General features: G+C 45.8%; 1 protein-coding gene across 1 annotated transcript in view; it reads right to left on the reverse strand.

Moving 5' to 3' along the window:
* Positions 1–70: 70 nt before the first annotated feature.
* PEPD (peptidase D) overlaps positions 71–18,875 on the reverse strand; it is a 272,915-nt gene continuing 254,110 nt past the window's right edge. Inside the window, exons 14-15 of the mRNA XM_066582676.1 lie at positions 12,050–12,241; positions 71–532 (exon numbers count right to left, since the gene is read on the reverse strand). Coding sequence (XP_066438773.1) covers positions 380–532; positions 12,050–12,241 — 345 coding nt within the window. The 3' untranslated portion in view covers positions 71–379. The remainder of the gene's footprint in view (positions 533–12,049; positions 12,242–18,875) is intronic.

Consider the following 18,875-nt stretch of genomic DNA (forward strand, 5'->3'; position numbering starts at 1 on the left):
ATTCCTCCTTCTCCTGGGTAATCGACACAAGCTGAATCTATAAACAAATGGAGCCCCCTCTATATTCCTGTATTGTTTAAATGCATTTATTTGGTAACCGATATGTTAATATATCTGTACAGCAATAACACAGATGAATTGCCAAGATTCCTCAACTGTTCCGCCAAGAAACTGCATCCACTTAGTGAACACTGCGGGTCGTTGTATTTCATTTTATTGACTGTTCTTTACAATAGCAGAATTATTAGGAACAGGATTGGAATTTTCTTTTTCTCTGCAATTTGCTTAATAGGAAATGATTTTGCTTTTAGATTAGAAAAGTTGATCAAGAAAAAGGCACAAGGAGTAAACCGGCTGCGAGGGTTTTCCCGAAAGCCACTCAGAGCTGCTGGCTGCGAACCAAGCTGCTGACAGTTTTGCCCTTTTCTTTCGCATCTGCCATGAACGCTTCAATCTCCTCCACGGTGCGAGGAACGCAGGTCAGTAATTCCATGCCGTTAGCGGTGACTGCGATGTCATCTTCTATGCGCACCTGAGGAAAAAAAAACAAAAGGGCACATATTGTAAATAGGTAGGAGAATGACCTGAGCAAATACTCATCTTCGCAACATGAGATGTGAAATGGGTGTCCGCCATAGGAAGAATTATTTGACTTCCCATCCAAAGAGGACATTGAAATTCAGTTGTAATTTGTCAGATGATCTATGAACTGAGCCTAAAGGGCCTTTGACATGACCCGAAGACCGAGTAAGAACATCCATAGAAATGCTCATTTGCCCGATTGGGCCATATGAAGCCTGTCCTGATCAGCCGACAGAGGAGCAAACGCACGTTCATTGACTGATCGCATCTTTTGTCCAGTTGATAAAATCATTGTTGGCCGCACTCCTCCCGTTGCGAATGAGGGATGCTCTACTGAAAGTCAATCATTGTGAAGGCCAGGTAAAGAAACACTGATCTCGTTCATGGTGCTTGTAACATGGCGCACATCGTACCTACGTCCTTACCCAATCATCCAATTGTATAAAAGGCCCTTTAGCCTTCCTAGTAATAACAGTAGCTACATAAATAACTCATGTTATAGGCCATTTGTGAGATTACTAAAGAAAATACAGGCTGTTGTCAAAATAGTGATCCACGCTATATCTCACTACTGGTGTCCTATACTGAAATAGCCATAGTGTACTTGAATAGGAAGGCGTGGATGCACTACATGATGGTATGGTGGACATGCCCCTGGGGGTGCCGGAACATGGATTTCAATTTTGTGTTGTAGCCCCTGTAGGAGCTGAGCAGTAAAACCCAATTGCAAAGGTGAAGAGTAGCATGTGAGAAACAGAAATCCATTTTCTGCGCCCCTTTAAGTCCCGTAGGACAGCCGCTGTGACTGAAGTAAGGAACATGTACTCACAGTGGCCTCCTTCTGCTACAATACATGCATGGAGCCATTTGACCGTGCAGCCTAGGACTGACGTTCTCATTGCAGGACCGTGTTAGTAAGTGGTAGAGCACCAATGCAGTGCAGATGCATGCAGGTTACTAGTAAAAGCACTACTCAATCCGAAGATACATTTCAGTGTGAATGTGCGGGTTGGAAAATGGCGCCATCACCTCGTTGGACCCGTGTTCACTCCAGGGACGCTCAACGCAGATCGCTACCTGAATCTCCTGCTGACATTGGATGACTTCCTGGATGATCTGCAGATATCATGGCAGAAGGAGGACACTATACACTTTCCTTACTTTAGTATCCACAGAGAGATGTTGAAAGTGGATTTCTGCTTCTCACGTGTCACTCTTCAACTTTGCAATTGAGTTTATGCTATCTCTTACAGGGGCGCCAACACAATACTGAAATCCATGTCCCAGGGCCTTCAGAAGCACGTGTGCCATACCATTGTGTAGAGCATCCATGCGTTTCTATTCAGGTACACTATTGCTATTTCAGTATAGGACCCCAGGACTGAGATATAGCGCTGGATCCGGCTTTTTGATTACACCCTGTAGTTGTCTGCAGTGGGGCACCAAAGCTGGCACCACAGATGTTTCAGCGGCACTTTCAGGCAAAGGGCCAGTTAAGACACCTCCAAACAGAGGAGGAACAGCAGTATTACAGCTAAGACCTACCGTATATAAAGCAAACAAAAGGGAGTGTGTGAGATGGATTCTAAAGTGTGCCGTCTCTTAAATATGGGACTTCAGATTAGTGACTTTAATTTCAGGGACTTTAGAAAAGTCACTTATATTTATTTACTGCCCACTTGCATATATTACTTTCATCTAATCTATCTGTACGACCCCCATTTAGAATGTGTTCCATGATTGAGAGGGAGACTCAGTTTTTAGGGTGACAGACAAGGCAATCTGCCACAAAGACCGAATCGTCAAACAGTGTATGGTCTTCCCGGTAGTATCCAGCGGTCATGGTACATATTGGCACCAATGACAAAGATAGAGGTAGGTGGAAGGTCCTTAAAAATGATTTCAGGGAACTAGGATGTAAGTTTAGGGCGAGGACCTCCAAAGTAGTATTTTCTGAAATACTACATACCATGCGCCACACCAGGAAGGCAGCGGGAAATTAGGAAGGGGAACAAGTGGCTCCAGAGTTGGTGTAAGCAAGAGGAGTTTGGGTTCCTGGAGAACTGGGCTGACTTTGCTGTTGGCTATAGGCTCTACCGTAGGAACTGGCTGCATATCAACGGGGAGGGGGCAGCTGTGCTGGGGAAGAAGATGGCTAGGAGGTTAGAAGAGTGTTTAAACTAGGGGCTGGGGGGAGATAACTAAAGATATTTACCTTACCCAACTTGTACAGGACCTAACTAGAGGGACGGCCATTTTGGACTTAATAGTAACCAACAGACCTGACAGAATAACAGGGGTGCAGGTTGGGGGGCACCTGGGAAAGTGACCATAACAATACATTTCTACTTGTCTTTCAATAGGGAGTTTTATTGGGGAGCTACAAAAATACTAAACTTTAGGAAGGCAAAGTTCGATCAGCTCAGAGATGCCCTTAATCTTATCAACTGGTATATTGTCCTCAGAAATAAGAGTACAGACAATAAATAGTAAATGTTTAAAAACATCTTAAATACTCACTTTGAACAGTTCATACTTTACAGGAATAAAAGGATTAGGAGAAAACCAATGTGACTCAATAAAGATGTAAAGGGGGCAATAAACAACAAAAAAGGGTTTAAACTACTAAAACAAGACGGCAACGAAGAAGCACTAAAAGCTTATAAGGAAAAAACTAAATGATGTACGAGGGGCGTTCATTAAAAGTTTCTCCTGACCCACTTCCTGTGGACTGAGAGCAACAAAAAACTTGGCCCAGTTATTAGTCCTCCTTTACATAGATGCCACCTAGGATCACACACTTCTCCCATCTCTTTATGCAACTGTTAACACCCCGCTTGTAGAAGTCGACAGGTTGCCCCAAAAGCCACGTTGTGATTTCGGAAATCAGTCATCATCTGGAAAATGCTTGCTCTTCAAAAATTACTTCATTGTTGGAAAGAGGTGGAAGTCCGATGGTGCGAGGTCAGGTAATTAAGAAGGATGCGAGTTGTGAACTGGGGCATTGTCTTACGGACACTTTTGGTGAGCATACCACGTCTCTTGGTTTTGATGGCCTCCCACAGTTTCCGCAGCAGTGAAGCATAGTATGCCCCAGTAATCGTGGTGCCCTTTGTTAGGAAATCCATCAAGACTACTCTGTGCCAATCCCAAAAGACTGTAAGCATGACCTTGCCTGCCGAGGGTTGGGCACGTATCTTTTTTGGAGGTGGTGAGTCTGGAAGCTTCCATTGCATTGACTGGACTTTAGTCTTCAGATTACAGTGATGGACCCCGCTTTCATCCTGTGTGATCAGTCTGTTGAAAAAGACCTCCTGGTTTCCATGGCAGATTGTCAAAAGAGCCTGGGAGCATTCGGCTCATTCCTGCTTCTGGAAAGGTGTGAGCAGCTGGGGAACCCAGCGAGCGGATACCTTATGCTTATGAAGATGGCCTTGGATGATTTTTTTTCACGGACCCCACACTAATCTGAACATACATGGAAATACATGTCACCATTACACACTAAATGGGAAATCACTGGGGAAGACTAACATGGAAAAGGACTTGGGGATTTTAGTTAACTGTAAGCTTAAAGGGGTTGTCCCGCGCCGAAACGGGTTTTTTTTTTTTCAACCCCCCCCCCCCCGTTCGGCGCGAGACAACCCCGATGCAGGGACCTAAAGAAAGCTTACCGGAGCGCTTACCTTAATCCCCGCGCTCCGGTGACTTCTATACTTACCGGTGAAGATGGCCGCCGGGAACCTCTTCCTCCGTGGACCGCAGCTCTTCTGTGCGGTCCATTGCCGATTCCAGGCTCCTGATTGGCTGGAATCGGCACATGACGGGGCGGAGCTACACGGAGCCCCATAGAGAACAGGAGAAGACCTGGACTGCGCAAGCGCGGCTAATTTGGCCATCGGAGGGCGAAAATTAGTCGGCTCCATGGGAACGAGGACGCTAGCAACGGAGCAGGTAAGTATAAAACTTTTTATAACTTCTGTATGGCTCATAATTAATGCACAATGTACATTACAAAGTGCATTATTATGGCCATACAGAAGTGTATAGACCCACTTGCTGCCGCGGGACAACCCCTTTAACTGGAGCAATCAGTGTCAGGCAGCTGCTGCCAAGGCAAATAGGATCATGGGGGGCATCAAAAAAGGTCTATGGTACTCAAAAAGGACTTATCAGAGCTTGAGTATTTTCAAAGGCAGGCAAGTAAAGTAATAAATGGAATGAGTGGACTACAGAGAAGTTATTAAAATTGGGGTCATTTAGTTTAGAAAAAAGACGGCTGAGGGGCGACCTAATAACTATGTATAATATATCAGGGGACAATATATAGATCTCTCCCATCATCTATTTATACTCAGGACTGTGACTGTAACAAGGGGGCGCCCTCTATGTCTAGAGGAAAGGAGGTTTCTGCACCGACATAGAAGCGGGTTCTTTACTGTAAGAGCAGTGAGACTGTGGAACTATCTGCCTGAGGACATGGTGATGGAGAACACAATAAAACAGTACAAGAGGGGCCTGGATGCATTTCTTGAGCATTACAATGCTACATGTTATAATCACTGATTACTTCAGAAGGCTCGGTGATCTTTGGATTATTCTGATAGACAGATTTTTCTCCCTAAAATGAGGAAAATTGGCTTCTACCTCATTGGGGCTTTTTGCCTTTCTCCTGATCAACAGTGGGGGAGGGGAGGTTAATAGGCAGAACTGGATGGACATATGTCTTTATTCTGCCTAAAATACTGTTACAGTACAAGATTCTCTGATGCCGGCGGCCACGGGGACTGGTGTGACTTAATCTCGGATGTCATTGTGCTGGAACCAGAGCAGACCTTTATATACTTTTCTATCTGGGAAACTTTCAATTCATTTTTGGAAATCTCCTTCAAGAAGTACCTGCAATAGTGACACCGGCAGGTTACGGGAAAACACGAGGCGGAAAGGCTGTTTTTAGTAAAATAATACATATAGCTATATATAGTTCTGTCCAGAATAGTACTGTAATCGCAGCCGCTTCTTATAATACTGCCCTCCGTGTAGCTGCGTGGATTCTGTCTCCTATAGGTTGGCCCAATTGTGAGGACTTCTGCTTCAACCCCTCCTAACTACTAGGAAGCAGGACCCCGCTGACATTTAGAGGGGGTAGATTCAGGTACTAGAGAAGAAATGACCAAACTGTATTCAACTCCCGCAGCATATAACTAGATTGGTACAGCCTGAAATGCGTAAGCTGGTATTCTGAATTTTTCCAACTTGCCTTCCATCCCCGATGCTGGATGGACGTTTTTATGCTACAAACAAAAACCAAGTCAGAGGATGGTCATCGGCCAAGCACATGGTGAGCTGGATTTTCTTTATCATCGATGCTAGAATATGGTATTTCCTGGAGAATAACCTTAAAAGGGTTGTCTTAAAAGCCAACCCCTGTCTGTGCGCTCTACTAGGGCGTATGGTTATCTCATGGGCCCCCTAACTGTATAAGCTGTAGTGCTGTAGTCTCTCTTGCTCCGGGGCACCGGGCGGTCCTTGTATTCGCCCGGCTCTCCACAGCTCCTATTGTTCGGGTTCCAGGAGCCAGCCCCATGGCAATAGGTGGTTGTCGTTATGAGATCATTTGCTGTAAACTCTGTGTTGTCCTGAACCTCTATGGGAACGGTAAGAGAAGACTATAATAAGGAGACAGCTATTCACTTTTTATTAGTACTAAGCTCTGTTCAAAGACTTTTTATACAGGAACAATGTACATAAATCTGCAGGCATATTCCTGTGTACAGACCTGTCACATCCTGCCCTGCAATATATGACTCCCCTCCAGACTACATTATTTAGTATTAATTAGTATAACTATGTTAATTGGTAGCCAAATAGTTCTTTCAGAAGAGGATTTTCTGGCAGCGGATCGTCCTCGTTACCCATTAAATGAAGTTACTGCAGGGTGGGAGCCTCCTGTTTGCCCGTAGGATCTTGCATTCTGTAGGAAAGCCAACAATTGACTGAATGATTGACGCCTACACATTGCAGAAGTCATACGAACTATCATCTCTGCAGGAATCAATAGCATTACAGGCACAAGGGCCTACATGCCTCAGTGCTTAAGTCCTTTCTGTTTGGAAATTGGTACATTTGCTCATGAGAACTGTTGGGCAGTACAGCGGTCGTCCCAGCAATAATCACACATGATCTTTCACACAGGAGTGAGGATTGCTCAGTGAATGGAGGCGGAGTGGGATTGAGATCTGTCCAGCCCTCTGCCTTGAAAATTACTTAAAGGGGTTGTCTCATTTCTTGCTGTTTTGCTGCAGCTCTGTACATTGTGCAGTGGTCCAGGTTGGTACTGCAGGCTGAGTCCTACTGAAATGAATGGGACTCAGCCTGCAGTTCCAACCTGGGCCACTGCACAAGCTACAGAGCTGCAGCAAAACAGCTAGAAATGGGACAACGCCTTTAAATCTGCTCCACATCAAAATCTGCAATTCCTGCGGATTTTGGTGTGGAATTCAGCAATGGAAGCTTAAAGTGCGTCTTATGGCTGCGAGGAGCAGAGGATTTCCCAGGCAAGTATTTTTTATAAATAAGTTTATTTTATTAATATTTTTTTATAAATTTTTACAAAACGTCCCCTGCTGGCTGCTAAATTGTAACAAAGCTAGCCCCCTTTTCTGTGTCTGCACCAACCATGACAGAGAAAGGGGCTAGCTTATTTACAGAAAAGACCCAAACAGCCAAATTTTGAGATGATGGGACTTGCAACAGAGTGCCCATACCATGTGACCTCAGTCGGAAGGGGAGGTTCTAGCCAAGCAAAGTGACAGGCAATGGAAAGGGCCATACCACGTGACTGGGTGTCAGAACTTGGACGGACGTGGAGATAACAACTCTGTCCGGGTAAGTACGTTGGCTCCATGGTAAACCCCTTTAGGCCATAAAGTTGGATTGGCACGGAGCTGGGGAAACGCCATTCCCTATTATCAGACTACAATACTCTTCAGATGTGAAAGGGATTGTCTAGCTGTAAACTACATTCAGGTGGAGAGCCCTTATAAAAGGAAACCATGTATAGGTGTATTCATGTGCAGCAGTTCTGTAGACGTTTCTGTGGTTGTCCCATTCATGTGAATGGGGCTTGCAGATATCCATATAATACGCTATAGGAATAACCCGATGCAGATGTAGGCAATGGATATTCATGATCCTTCCAACAAACCATAAACACGGCTGTAATTAAATTACTGGGTAAAGCAAAGCTTCACCTTCTGCTGGATAAGTCATCATGTCGGATTCACAAGCCGTCCCCCGGTGTAACAGCCAAGACTCCGCACTCCATAAAACCACCGCTGTGTAAAAGGAGGTCAGGATCTTTTATGAGATAAAACATTTACTTCTAGGTGGAGGTGCCAACTCCCTGCAACTTATTAACATCCCAGAGACACATTTTCCTAAACTGGTTAACCTGCAACTAAGGAAGCATTTATGACGCCCGCTGTGCCAAATCTCACCAGCAAATATGCCGATGGTGGAATTCTCTATCTAATCAGCAGAATATGGTCCTCATCAGCGGCCGGCCCCTCGCTGGGATGAATCACATAACAGCTGCTCACCGGCTACTCTGACCTTCACGTAAAATGAGTCACAAACCATAAAATGACTGGACTTGATGTTATCAGTGCCGAGATAAGTGGACTGACGGGCACAGATCAGCAACGCCCTGCGCCAGGGGGTACAAGTAGAGTCACACACTGCATAAAGGCAGGAGGCACCTTTTTGGGAAGCAACAACCACTAATTTATGTTCAGCTTTTCTATTCTTTAAGGGGTTGTGCCATGATAGTAAATCATCCCGTACACAGAGGATAGTGATCAGATCGGTGGGGATCCAACAGCTGGGACCCCATCAATCCCAAGAATGACACATGCAGGGGGTTCCCTCCTTGACCTATAAAAGACTCTCGGAGGCTCCTTGTGTGTAGTGACCTCTTCTTCCACTTGTGTAGAGCTTGTTGACCACTAGACGCCTCTACGATGTAGAGAAGAGATGTCACCTCGTTACCAGAGTCTGAGAGGGGCGCATTATTGGGACGTGAGAAGCTGGATGGTCGTAGCGATGAATTGTCCCCCACCGGCCGTTCTGACCAGACTGTTAGAAGATGTTGGGACCAATGGATGTGTGAGGGCACACAAGGTGACCAGGCTCAGGAACCCCTGACAGACCACCAGTAGAGAGGAGCGTCTGACCAGACTGTTAGGAGGTGTTGGAACCAGTGGATGTGTGAGGGCACACAAGGTGACCAGGCTCAGGACGCCCCCTACAGACCACCAGTAGAGAGGAGCGTCTGACAGGGCTGTTAGGAGGTGCTGGGACCACTGGATGAGGACACATAAGGTGACCGGGCTCATGATGCCCCCTACAGACCACCAGTAGAGAGGAGCGTCTGACCAGACTGTTAGGAGGTGTTGGGACCAGTGGATGTGTGAGGGCACAGAAGGTGACCGGGCTCAGGACCCCCGACAGACCACCAGTAGAGAGGATCATCTAAAACAGTTTTGTTGTCTTAAAGGCTCCTGTGTCTGTCAGAATCATTTCCAGACACTTTGCTGAAGGACATTTGGCCCCCATTACATGTACGGCCTCTGACACCCCACCGTCGCCCCCATTACATGTAAGGCCTCTGACACCCACCGTTGGCCCCGTTTGCAATGATGTATTGAATGATAAAACTGGACGCTACGGAGGAACCGGGTTGTCTCCAGCCACGAATCCAGGTTTATTTTGGGCGCTGATCACAGCCGTGTTCATGCCTAGAGACCTCGGGGTGATCGCCTCAATCCTGCCTCTGCTGTGGACCGGAACACTGCCCCCTGCTGGTGTGATGGTCTGAGGGGTTATCGCATACGACAGTTGGTCCTCCCTAGTGGTGGTACGAGGGACAATGACAGCTCAGCGATATGTTTAGGACATCCTGCAGCCACGTGTTCCTCTCATGGTGGCTTCCAAGAGGCTTTCTCCAGCAGTTTTCTGCAATAGATGCTCCTTTTGCTCTGATATTCGAATCACTTTTATCAACTGGACAATCACACAGAGAAAGTTTCATTCCATTCTGGCAACTTCTTTCAGGTGACTGATCGTTTTTTTTGCCAATGAGTGTAGCTGAGCGCTTGAATTGTGCCATCTCCAGTAGTCCCACGGTAATGAATGCAGTGGCGGTGCATGTATGCGATCCCCGCTGCCCTCACTTTTGGACATGCTAGCGGTCTGTTCTACGGATCAGTGGGGTCCAGGCGATCTGAAAGTTATCCCTTATCCACAGCATATCATCGGGTTAAAATTCTTAGTGGAAGCAATGACCAAAACCGCTATGAAAATACTCCACTTAATCACACATGCTCACAGCAAACGAAGACGGGAGAATCCATTCTTCTGGCTTTAATCCCGTCCTCCAACCATCATCTTCTATGCTGTGAGATTAGGAGATATGAGACCTCTAAGCTTTACCAGGATGGGGGACACCGACAGCCGCATATACTGTCCTGGGGGAACAATGTAGGAGCCCCGTGGGGTAAAGGACTCCTCCACCTTCAGAGACAGAAGTTCTCCTCCTACATGTATTTCTGAGTTGGGGAATGTTTTGTATGTGCAAATGCACACGACTTGCGCGCACAAAAAATACAGTAGAGAACACACAGGCGTGTGCAAAAGTGTAATGCCAATTATGTAAATCCACAGCACAAATGCCCTTACACCCGTGTGACAGCGGCCTATTATATTCACAACCTATTAGTTTCTGAAAAACCGTAATGATAACTGGCTAATGTAAATGAAGATCAATGATAAATCAGTAATTGGCGGTAGGATCACTAATGTTGATCACTAATCGGAGACCTCGCTGTTTGGCACATGACAAAGTGCACCAATCTTATAGGAGTTATCAGGGTGCTCCTCAATAGCGACAGCCTGAGAATAGGCTTTATTCTCCCCAAAACAATGCAGTCACCCCTTTATCACTAAGGGCTCATTCACACAGGCACATGCAGTTTTGGTCACGGCGAGTGTATATGCGGTTTTTATGTGTATAGAGGTTTTTTATGTCCACGTTGCATCCATTTTTCATGCGCGCAAAAAGGAAGAAGTCCCATGTACCCATGTATTGTCAGCCTTGCCGCATCCCACAGAAAATGGGATGCGCAAAAAAAAGCAGTAATCACGGATCTCAATGTCTGTTCGCTGCGTTTTTTTTTTTTAAAGCAATCGTGGACTTTAATGGGTAATTTTGGTCCTTGAATACGGACCCGAATAGGGCATGCTGTGATTCTTTCTTTATATATACTCAACACTGGTCGGTGTGGAAAACACAAGTCTGAACAATCTAATTTAATTCAGCGGGTCCACGTGCTTTCCGCAATCAGTCAGTAAAAGAGGGAGCGAGTACGGATAGCAATACGCGGTGGGAGGGGCCTGACATCACGGTGGGGAATGTATCCAGCGGCACGTTTGTTCTTTTCTGACTGTTCCCGAATCTGTAGAATCACTCAAGGTCAAATGAACAGCAGATGAAGGTGTTAAACACAAGGCCCATCTCCCTCTCTTACCGCCATTGTAATGTCTGCCTCCATCACCACCAGGAAGCCGGTTTGTCCATAAGACTGCAGTAGATGGGATTCCGGCTACCTGTTATATTCCGGACCCCCCTCCCTTATCGGACTCCGCTGCAGACAACTGGGGATGGGAGATTCTTAAAGGGCCACCCTGCTGATTTTGTTTTTTAATTCATGCATTATATAGCCGTTTCCCCAATATATACAAGTGAACTAGTATTACTTTAATTACTTCATTTGTTTTTGTTCGAAACTTCTGGCCTTTTTCCCTCAGACGGTCATGTGATCTTAGTTCTGACCAACTCACATCGGGATATGTGTTCTCAAATTAAGTCAGTTTCATGATCTGTGTTATTCTGTTACATGCAGAGAAACTGCTTAGAGAGAAGCACAAACACTCCTGTCACAGTTACAGATGACCACACAGATATAATAGAGGAGATCACAGCTCATCCTTCTGACTGTATACTTAAGAGCTGTAGCTTATATAGGTGAACGAATATAGAACATAATGATGATTAAACTGTCCCTCCAGCAGGCAAAAATGGTATAACCCTGGTGTAAAATGGTATAATGCTGTGCTAATCCATGATGGGATTGATGTGAAACTGAAAGCAAAAAATCTCACCATCAAGATAGTGCCTGATAAGTATCAGCAAGGAGGCTGCACTGAATGTTAGTGTCTGCAATACACAGAGGTGAGACCTCCAGAGTGTGACAGGCAGGCGGGTGAGTGGAGAAGGGATAGAAAAATGTCTTTTCACTGGAGTAGCCCTTTAAGATTTCTTCTCCCACTGACATGTTCTGTTGTACATCACTATTGGTGAAAGATAATAACCATAGTAGCCACCATGAATACACTTGTGATCACTCACCCCGCCAAATCCCCGGAAGCGCTGGAGAACCTGATTGTTGATGAAGCAGGACTGAGCGGGATTAGCCAGCGCCTGATCCAGGACATGGTCGATGAAGTAGATGCCAGGCTCTATGGTGAGGACCATCCTCTCTTGCAGAGTCCGGGCGGTCCGGAGACTCTTCAGACCAGGCAAGTCAATGCGATCCACACCCTGAAAATGAAGCAGATTATTGTTATGAAGGTGTATGCGTCAAGAGGGCGAGGGGCCGCTATCTTTCACGTAAACTTCTGATGCCGTACTTTGCTGCAGTGTAAGGGCTCCTGCACACCTGCGTTTTTTTCACGCAATTGTTTTTTTTACGCGAAAGTCAATAGGACTTTCTGAATGTTGAAAGCGCATTATGATTTTTGTTTGATATGTTTTTTAATACTAGAAAGTCCTATTGACTTTCGAGTTAAAAAAATGAAGCAAAATTGCGTGAAAAAAACATGCAAGAATAACGCAGGAGCCCCAATGCTCCTCTTACACATCATAAGTGTGGCCAGCTGGGTAATATTTAAAGCAGTGTCCTTATTCTATATTTGAGTCCCATCATAGGATATCATACAGTACACCAATGTACAGCCTGAGTTTCTGTCACTTCAGATCCGATCATAGTCATTATCGGACTGATCCAATGCTGAGCAATGACGCCAAAAACTGACTTCTTACACAATTTAGGACTTCAGATATCAAATAATAGTCTCCAACAGGACTTCTCATCTTAGGAGCAGTGCCAGTAATAGATGGAGCCTATGGGCAGGGGATGGGTACATAGGGTCCAGTGCATGTGCCGTCACAGACCATGGCCCTGAAGTATGGGCTTACTTTAGCAGTTGCACGACTACAAGTCCCAGAACACCTTGTGCAACCTTCTCTTCCGCCGCATGCATTTAAGCAAGGTATGGTAGGCTGGAACTTGTCAAAGCTTCCGGACATGCAGTCCCACAACTGTTGGAACAGACTCTTGTAAGCGCCCCATGAGATGGTCTGATCCGGAGGAGTACAGTGTAACACCCCAGAGGAACATCTCACTCTAAACAGGTTTCCTGGAAGACAAGTCCAATGTATATAAGTCGATGTGAATGATTCTTCTGTTTCCATCGGCTCTCTGGATTGTACTTGTACTCTAAATAGACGGTGCAGCCAAATGGTCAGCCCGGATCAGGCAGCAGAACTATCACAATATGTTCTCCTGTCACTGAGAAGTCCTGGAATACGCAGAGCAAACTTGCTCCAAATCCTAACAAGCAGTAAAGAATACTTTGGCCATTGGAAGGAGAACTAATCAGAGAGCGCAAACACAAAACAGAATCAGCTGTTGGACGGAGCGGTTGGATGCACGGCGGGTCGGAGCCGTTTCGGAGTTGACACTATTAGATAGACTCGCAGTCATGGGGTGGAAGTGGATAATATCGGGGGAACTTGTGGTTACAGAAACTTGCCAAAAACATAACACTAAGAGGAATGCAGCCCCTATTTGTACGCCTGGCGCAAGTATTAACCGCTCCTGATCCTATGGAGGACATTCTGATTCATACAGTACTGTGAAAAAGATTTAGGCAGGTGAGGAAAGAATGCTGCAAAGTGAGAACGCTTCTAGAAATAAAGGGTTAAAAGTTTGTATTTGGTTAAATGACAAAAATAAAATGCGGACCATCCCCAGTACAGAAAAGAAGAAAATACAGGTACATGCGGATGCCGGCTGGGCACAGGGTCGGATTCTGCTGCGGGCTCCCGCATGCGGCATCCAACTTGCCTGTGTGCATGCGGCCTTAGGGCCCATTTGGACCTGCTGATTTGTCATGCCCTTGGGCAGCCTGTTTATACAGGCAGATACTTCGTTCAAACGAGAAATCGTTCAGTCATTCACATTCATAGTATAAGTGAATGAGAAAGACTAAATCATTTATATTTAGCCGATTAGTGAACCAGCCAATGACGATTTTCATGCCTACATAAAATGAGCAATGAACGAAAAATAGACGATTTATCGTTCATCATTGACTACATTCAGACTCATAATGATCATCACTTTCATACGTAGGTTGAAACACAGTCATTGACAGAAACAGCTGTGTAGGAGGAGGCTTACAAGCTGGGTGAGGAACAGCAAAATGCTGCTACAAAGGTGAGGTTATGGAAGACAGTTTCATGTCACAGGTCATACATACATCATGGCAAGACAGCACACAGCAACAAGACACAAGGTAGTTATACTGCATCAGCATCGTCTCAGGCAAAGATTTCACAGCAGACTCAGGTTTCATGATGTGCTTTTTAAGTTATTTTGAAGAAGCACAAAGAAACAGGCAATATTGAATGCTGTAGATGGTGGTCGACCAAACTAACTTAATGCAGCAGATGAAAGACACATCATACTATTTACACACAACGATTAACGCTTAAAAGCCATCATTTGAGCAATAACCGTTGTGTGTATATGCTCCAATCTTTCACTCTTCGGCTGAATGATGATTTTTAGATGAGCATAAAATCCATTGTTCAGCCAGAGAGAAGATAACACAGACCAAATGTGTGTTTGCTGTCCACATTAGGGTCCATTAGCAGTTTATGCACAGCAATCGCTCGAAACCTATCTTTTGAACAATTATCTTTGCGTGTAAATGGGCCTTTTCTCCCCTTTAAAATCAGATGACCAGCAGTGCCATCATCTCAGAACTGGCAAAAACCAGTGGTAGTCTGACTAGAAGTGGTCTTCTTGGAAGAATTGCGATCAAAAAGCCATACTTTCAATGTGGAAACAAGGCCAAGCAACTCAACTGTGCACAAAACATAGGAACGGGGGTGCAGAAGAATGTCAGCAGGGGGTCTGGATTGAGAAGTCAAAATGTGAAAGATCTAACTGCAACAGAAAGCAGTTCATTCGCCGCAAGGCTTGAGAGTGGTATAATAATGAGTGCCTGCAGGCAGCAGTAAAGCATGGTGGAGAGCGGTACAATAATAAGTGCCTGCAGGCAGCAGTGAAGCATGGTGGAGAGCGGTACAATAATGAGTGCCTGCAGGCAGCAGTGAAGCATGGTGGAGAGTGGTACAATAATGAGTGTCTGCAGGCAGCAGTGAAGCATGGTGGAGAGCGGTACAATAATGAGTGTCTGCAGGCAGCAGTGAAGCATGGTGGAGAGCGGTACAATAATGAGTGTCTGCAGGCAGCAGTGAAGCATGGTGGAGAGCGGTACAATAATAAGTGTCTGCAGGCAGCAGTGAAGCATGGTGGAGAGCGGTACAATAATGAGTGTCTGCAGGCAGCAGTGAAGCATAGTGCAAAGTGGTACAATAAGGAGTTTCTGCAGGCAGCAGTCAAGCATGGTGGAGAGCGGTACAATAATGAGTGTCTGCAGGCAGCAGTGAAGCATGGTGGAGAGCGGTACAATAATGAGTGTCTGCAGGCAGCAGTGAAGCATGGTGGAGAGCGGTACAATAATGAGTGTCTGCAGGCAGCAGTGAAGCATGGTGGAGAGCGGTACAATAATGAGTGTCTGCAGGCAGCAGTGAAGCATAGTGCAAAGTGGTACAATAAGGAGTTTCTGCAGGCAGCAGTCAAGCATGGTGGAGAGCGGTACAATAATGAATGTCTGCAGGCAGCAGTGAAGCATAGTGGAGAGCGGTACAATAATGAGTGTCTACAGGCAGCACTGAAGCATGGTGGAGAGCGGTACAATAATGCGTGTCTGCAGGCAGCAGTGAAGCATGGTGGAGAGCGGTACAATAATGAGTGTCTGCAGGCAGCAGTGAAGCATAGTGCAAAGTTGTACAATAAGGAGTTTCTGCAGGCAGCAGTCAAGCATGGTGGAGAGCGGTACAATAATGAATGTCTGCAGGCAGCAGTGAAGCATAGTGCAAAGTTGTACAATAAGGAGTTTCTGCAGGCAGCAGTCAAGCATGGTGGAGAGCGGTACAATAATGAGTGTCTGCAGGCAGCAGTGAAGCATAGTGTTGGGACTCTATTTCAACAAATGGAGTTGGGGACTTAGTCAAGATTATTGGGGCTAATGCCCACGGACGGATTATCGCTGCGAAATTCGCGGTCATACACCCGCCGCGAATTCCGCAGAAATGTCCGTCCATAGACATGCTGTGGGTAAACGATTTTCCCATACCCAAGAGTGGAAATCAAGTGGATTTTCCGCTTGTGGGGGAGAATCGCAGCATGTTCTGTTCTGTGCGGAAAATCGCACGGATGGCTTCCATTGCAGTCAATGGAAGCCGTCCATCTCGTGAAACTTCCGCTGTGAGCACTGCGGAAGTACTGCGAGAATTTGCGTCACTGCCCAGCGCCGGTGCGTCAAGCACTGCACTGCGCATGCGCACCGGCTCATGGGGCGAGAAACTCGTGGCAGATCCGGAGAGGTGAGTATAGGGTCTCCGGGGCATGCCAGGTCTGATTCCGCTGCTATATTTCGCAGGCAGAATCCGACCTAGATGTGGGCATGAGGCCTATGGTCTCCTCAATGCTGAGAAATGCAGGTAGATAGTTAACCATCAGATTGGCTCCAAATGTATTCTGCAGCCGGACAACAACCCCAAACATCCAGCCAATGTCACTAAGAACTATCTTCATTATAAAGAAGAACAAGGAGACCAGGAAGTGATGATACGGCCCCACAGAGCCCTGATCTTATCATCATCCGGTCTGTCTGCGATTACATGAGGAGACTGAAGGGTCTGAGCAATCCGACATCCACAGCAGATCTGTGCTTATTTAGCAATCTGTTTGGAACAATCTCCCTGACGAGTTCTTTCAAAAACTGTGTGCAATTGTAGCTTAACCCCTTGAGTGGCACGCCCGGAAATTTTCCGGGACGAGCTCCACTGCTCATAGCAACATAGCCCGGAAGATTTCCGGGCTATGCATCACTATGGGAGCTGCAGAGCACAATGCCACAAGCTGTGACAGTGTGCTCTGCCTGCACAGACCCACAGAGAACAAAGCAAGGGCTTTGAAAAAACAGCAGAAGATATTGCCGATCTACCGGCAATCTCCTGCTTTGTTTACAAGTTGCCATAGAGACCATCGGCTTGTCAGAAGCAAGCCGATGGTCTCTGTGGCAGGGAGAGCTGGTTGTTAGCTGTCAGAGGATAGCTAGGTACCAGCTCTTAAAGCAGAGATCAGAGAAAACCTCCGATCTCTGCTGTGTTAACCCTTTACATGCTGCAGTCTATGTGACTGCAGCATGTAAAGGGCTGTCACTGCAGCATGTAAAGGGCTGTCACTGCAGCATGTAAAGGGCTGTCACCATCGGACCCCCGGAATGTGATCAGGGGTCCTGATGGGTCCCTGTGGAAGTCCCCTAAAGGGACAAAAAAAAAAAAATTTAAAAAAAATGAAAAAAAAAAAAAAGTTAAAAAATTATTAAAAAAATAAAAAAAAAACACTTGCCTCCCTTTACTTTGTAAAAAATCAAAACTACAATCACACATGTGGTATCTGTGTGCGTCGTAATGACCCAGAGAAGGAAGTTAATACATTATTTAACCCCTTAATGACATGGCCCCTTTTTTTCTTTTTTCCCCATTTCTTTTTTTCCTCCCCCCTGTTTAAAAAATCACAACTTGTCCCGCAAAAAACAAGCCCTCATATGGCCATGTCAATGGAAAAATGAAAAAGTTATGGCTCTTGAGACGCAACTGCAAAACTAGTTGAAATTCAATGATTAGACCATTTTAAAAAACCTGCCCTGGTGGGCACGACAGGGTGGTAGGAAACCTGCCACTCAAGGGGTTAAAGAACTGATGATGTTTTGAAGACAAAGTTCGGTCACACCAAATATTGATGTGAATTTAATTTCTCTTTTGTTCATTCACTTTGCATCTTGTTAATTGACAAAAATAAACTTTTCAGGACAGGCCATCAATAGTTGATAGGCTGGGGTCCACCGCTAAGGATCCCGGTGAGCTGATTGGGTGCCCGCTGTCGGTGCTGCGATACACTGGGGTCGGAGCTGAAGCTGCTGCTCTGACCCCAGTGTAGTGGCCACACTTCTAACTGCAGACACAACTCCCATTAATTTTAATGAGGCCTCGACCTGCAGTTATAAGTGGCGGTCACTACACGAAGGTTGGTGCAGCAGCTTCCGCTCCGACCCCTGTGTACTGCAGCGCTGGCTGTGAGCACCTGATCAGCGGACCCCAGCCGATCGAGTATTGATGGCCTATCCTGAGGGTAGATCAGCAGCAGTGTTTTCCTGGAAAACCCTTCAACAGACACTCTCATAAGAGCCTATCGGAGCTCCTATAATGTGTAGATCCTGCATAAGATTACTGTATGATGTCTGATCTAACGAAGAGACCTTCCAGAATGCAAATCACCAGAGCGCTGACAGCAAGAGATGCTGGGAGATCACAGCCCGGAAGATTAGAGATTTGTGATTTTTCCTAGAAGAATCAATCCAATCGTAGTACAGATGGTTGTGATTGAAGCTTTGCAGATTCTTGGCTGCCTGGTGTTAAAGGCTGAAGAAGAGATGTCAGGAATAAGCGGCATCAGACTGAAATGGCTTTAGGATCACAGAGGTGACGGCTATCACTGATGGAATGTAACTAACTGGCCCCGCTGACCACACAACCTCCAGGACTGCATTATACAAACACACTGCTTGTTATATTGTCACAGCACATTAAATACTGCATTTATCAACCTACTTTGCTTCACTTCCCTCCTATCGATCCAGAATCTGACTCATATTTCAGCAACGTCCAGAGCTGCATTTATGATTCTGCTAGCTGCCATTCGGAATTGGTCATTACTATACAGGTAGATAAACCCCTAACAGCTTACAAAAGG

The sequence above is a fragment of the Eleutherodactylus coqui genome, chromosome 11, assembly GCF_035609145.1.
Source record: "Eleutherodactylus coqui strain aEleCoq1 chromosome 11, aEleCoq1.hap1, whole genome shotgun sequence".
Classification (NCBI taxonomy): Eukaryota; Metazoa; Chordata; class Amphibia; order Anura; family Eleutherodactylidae; genus Eleutherodactylus; species Eleutherodactylus coqui.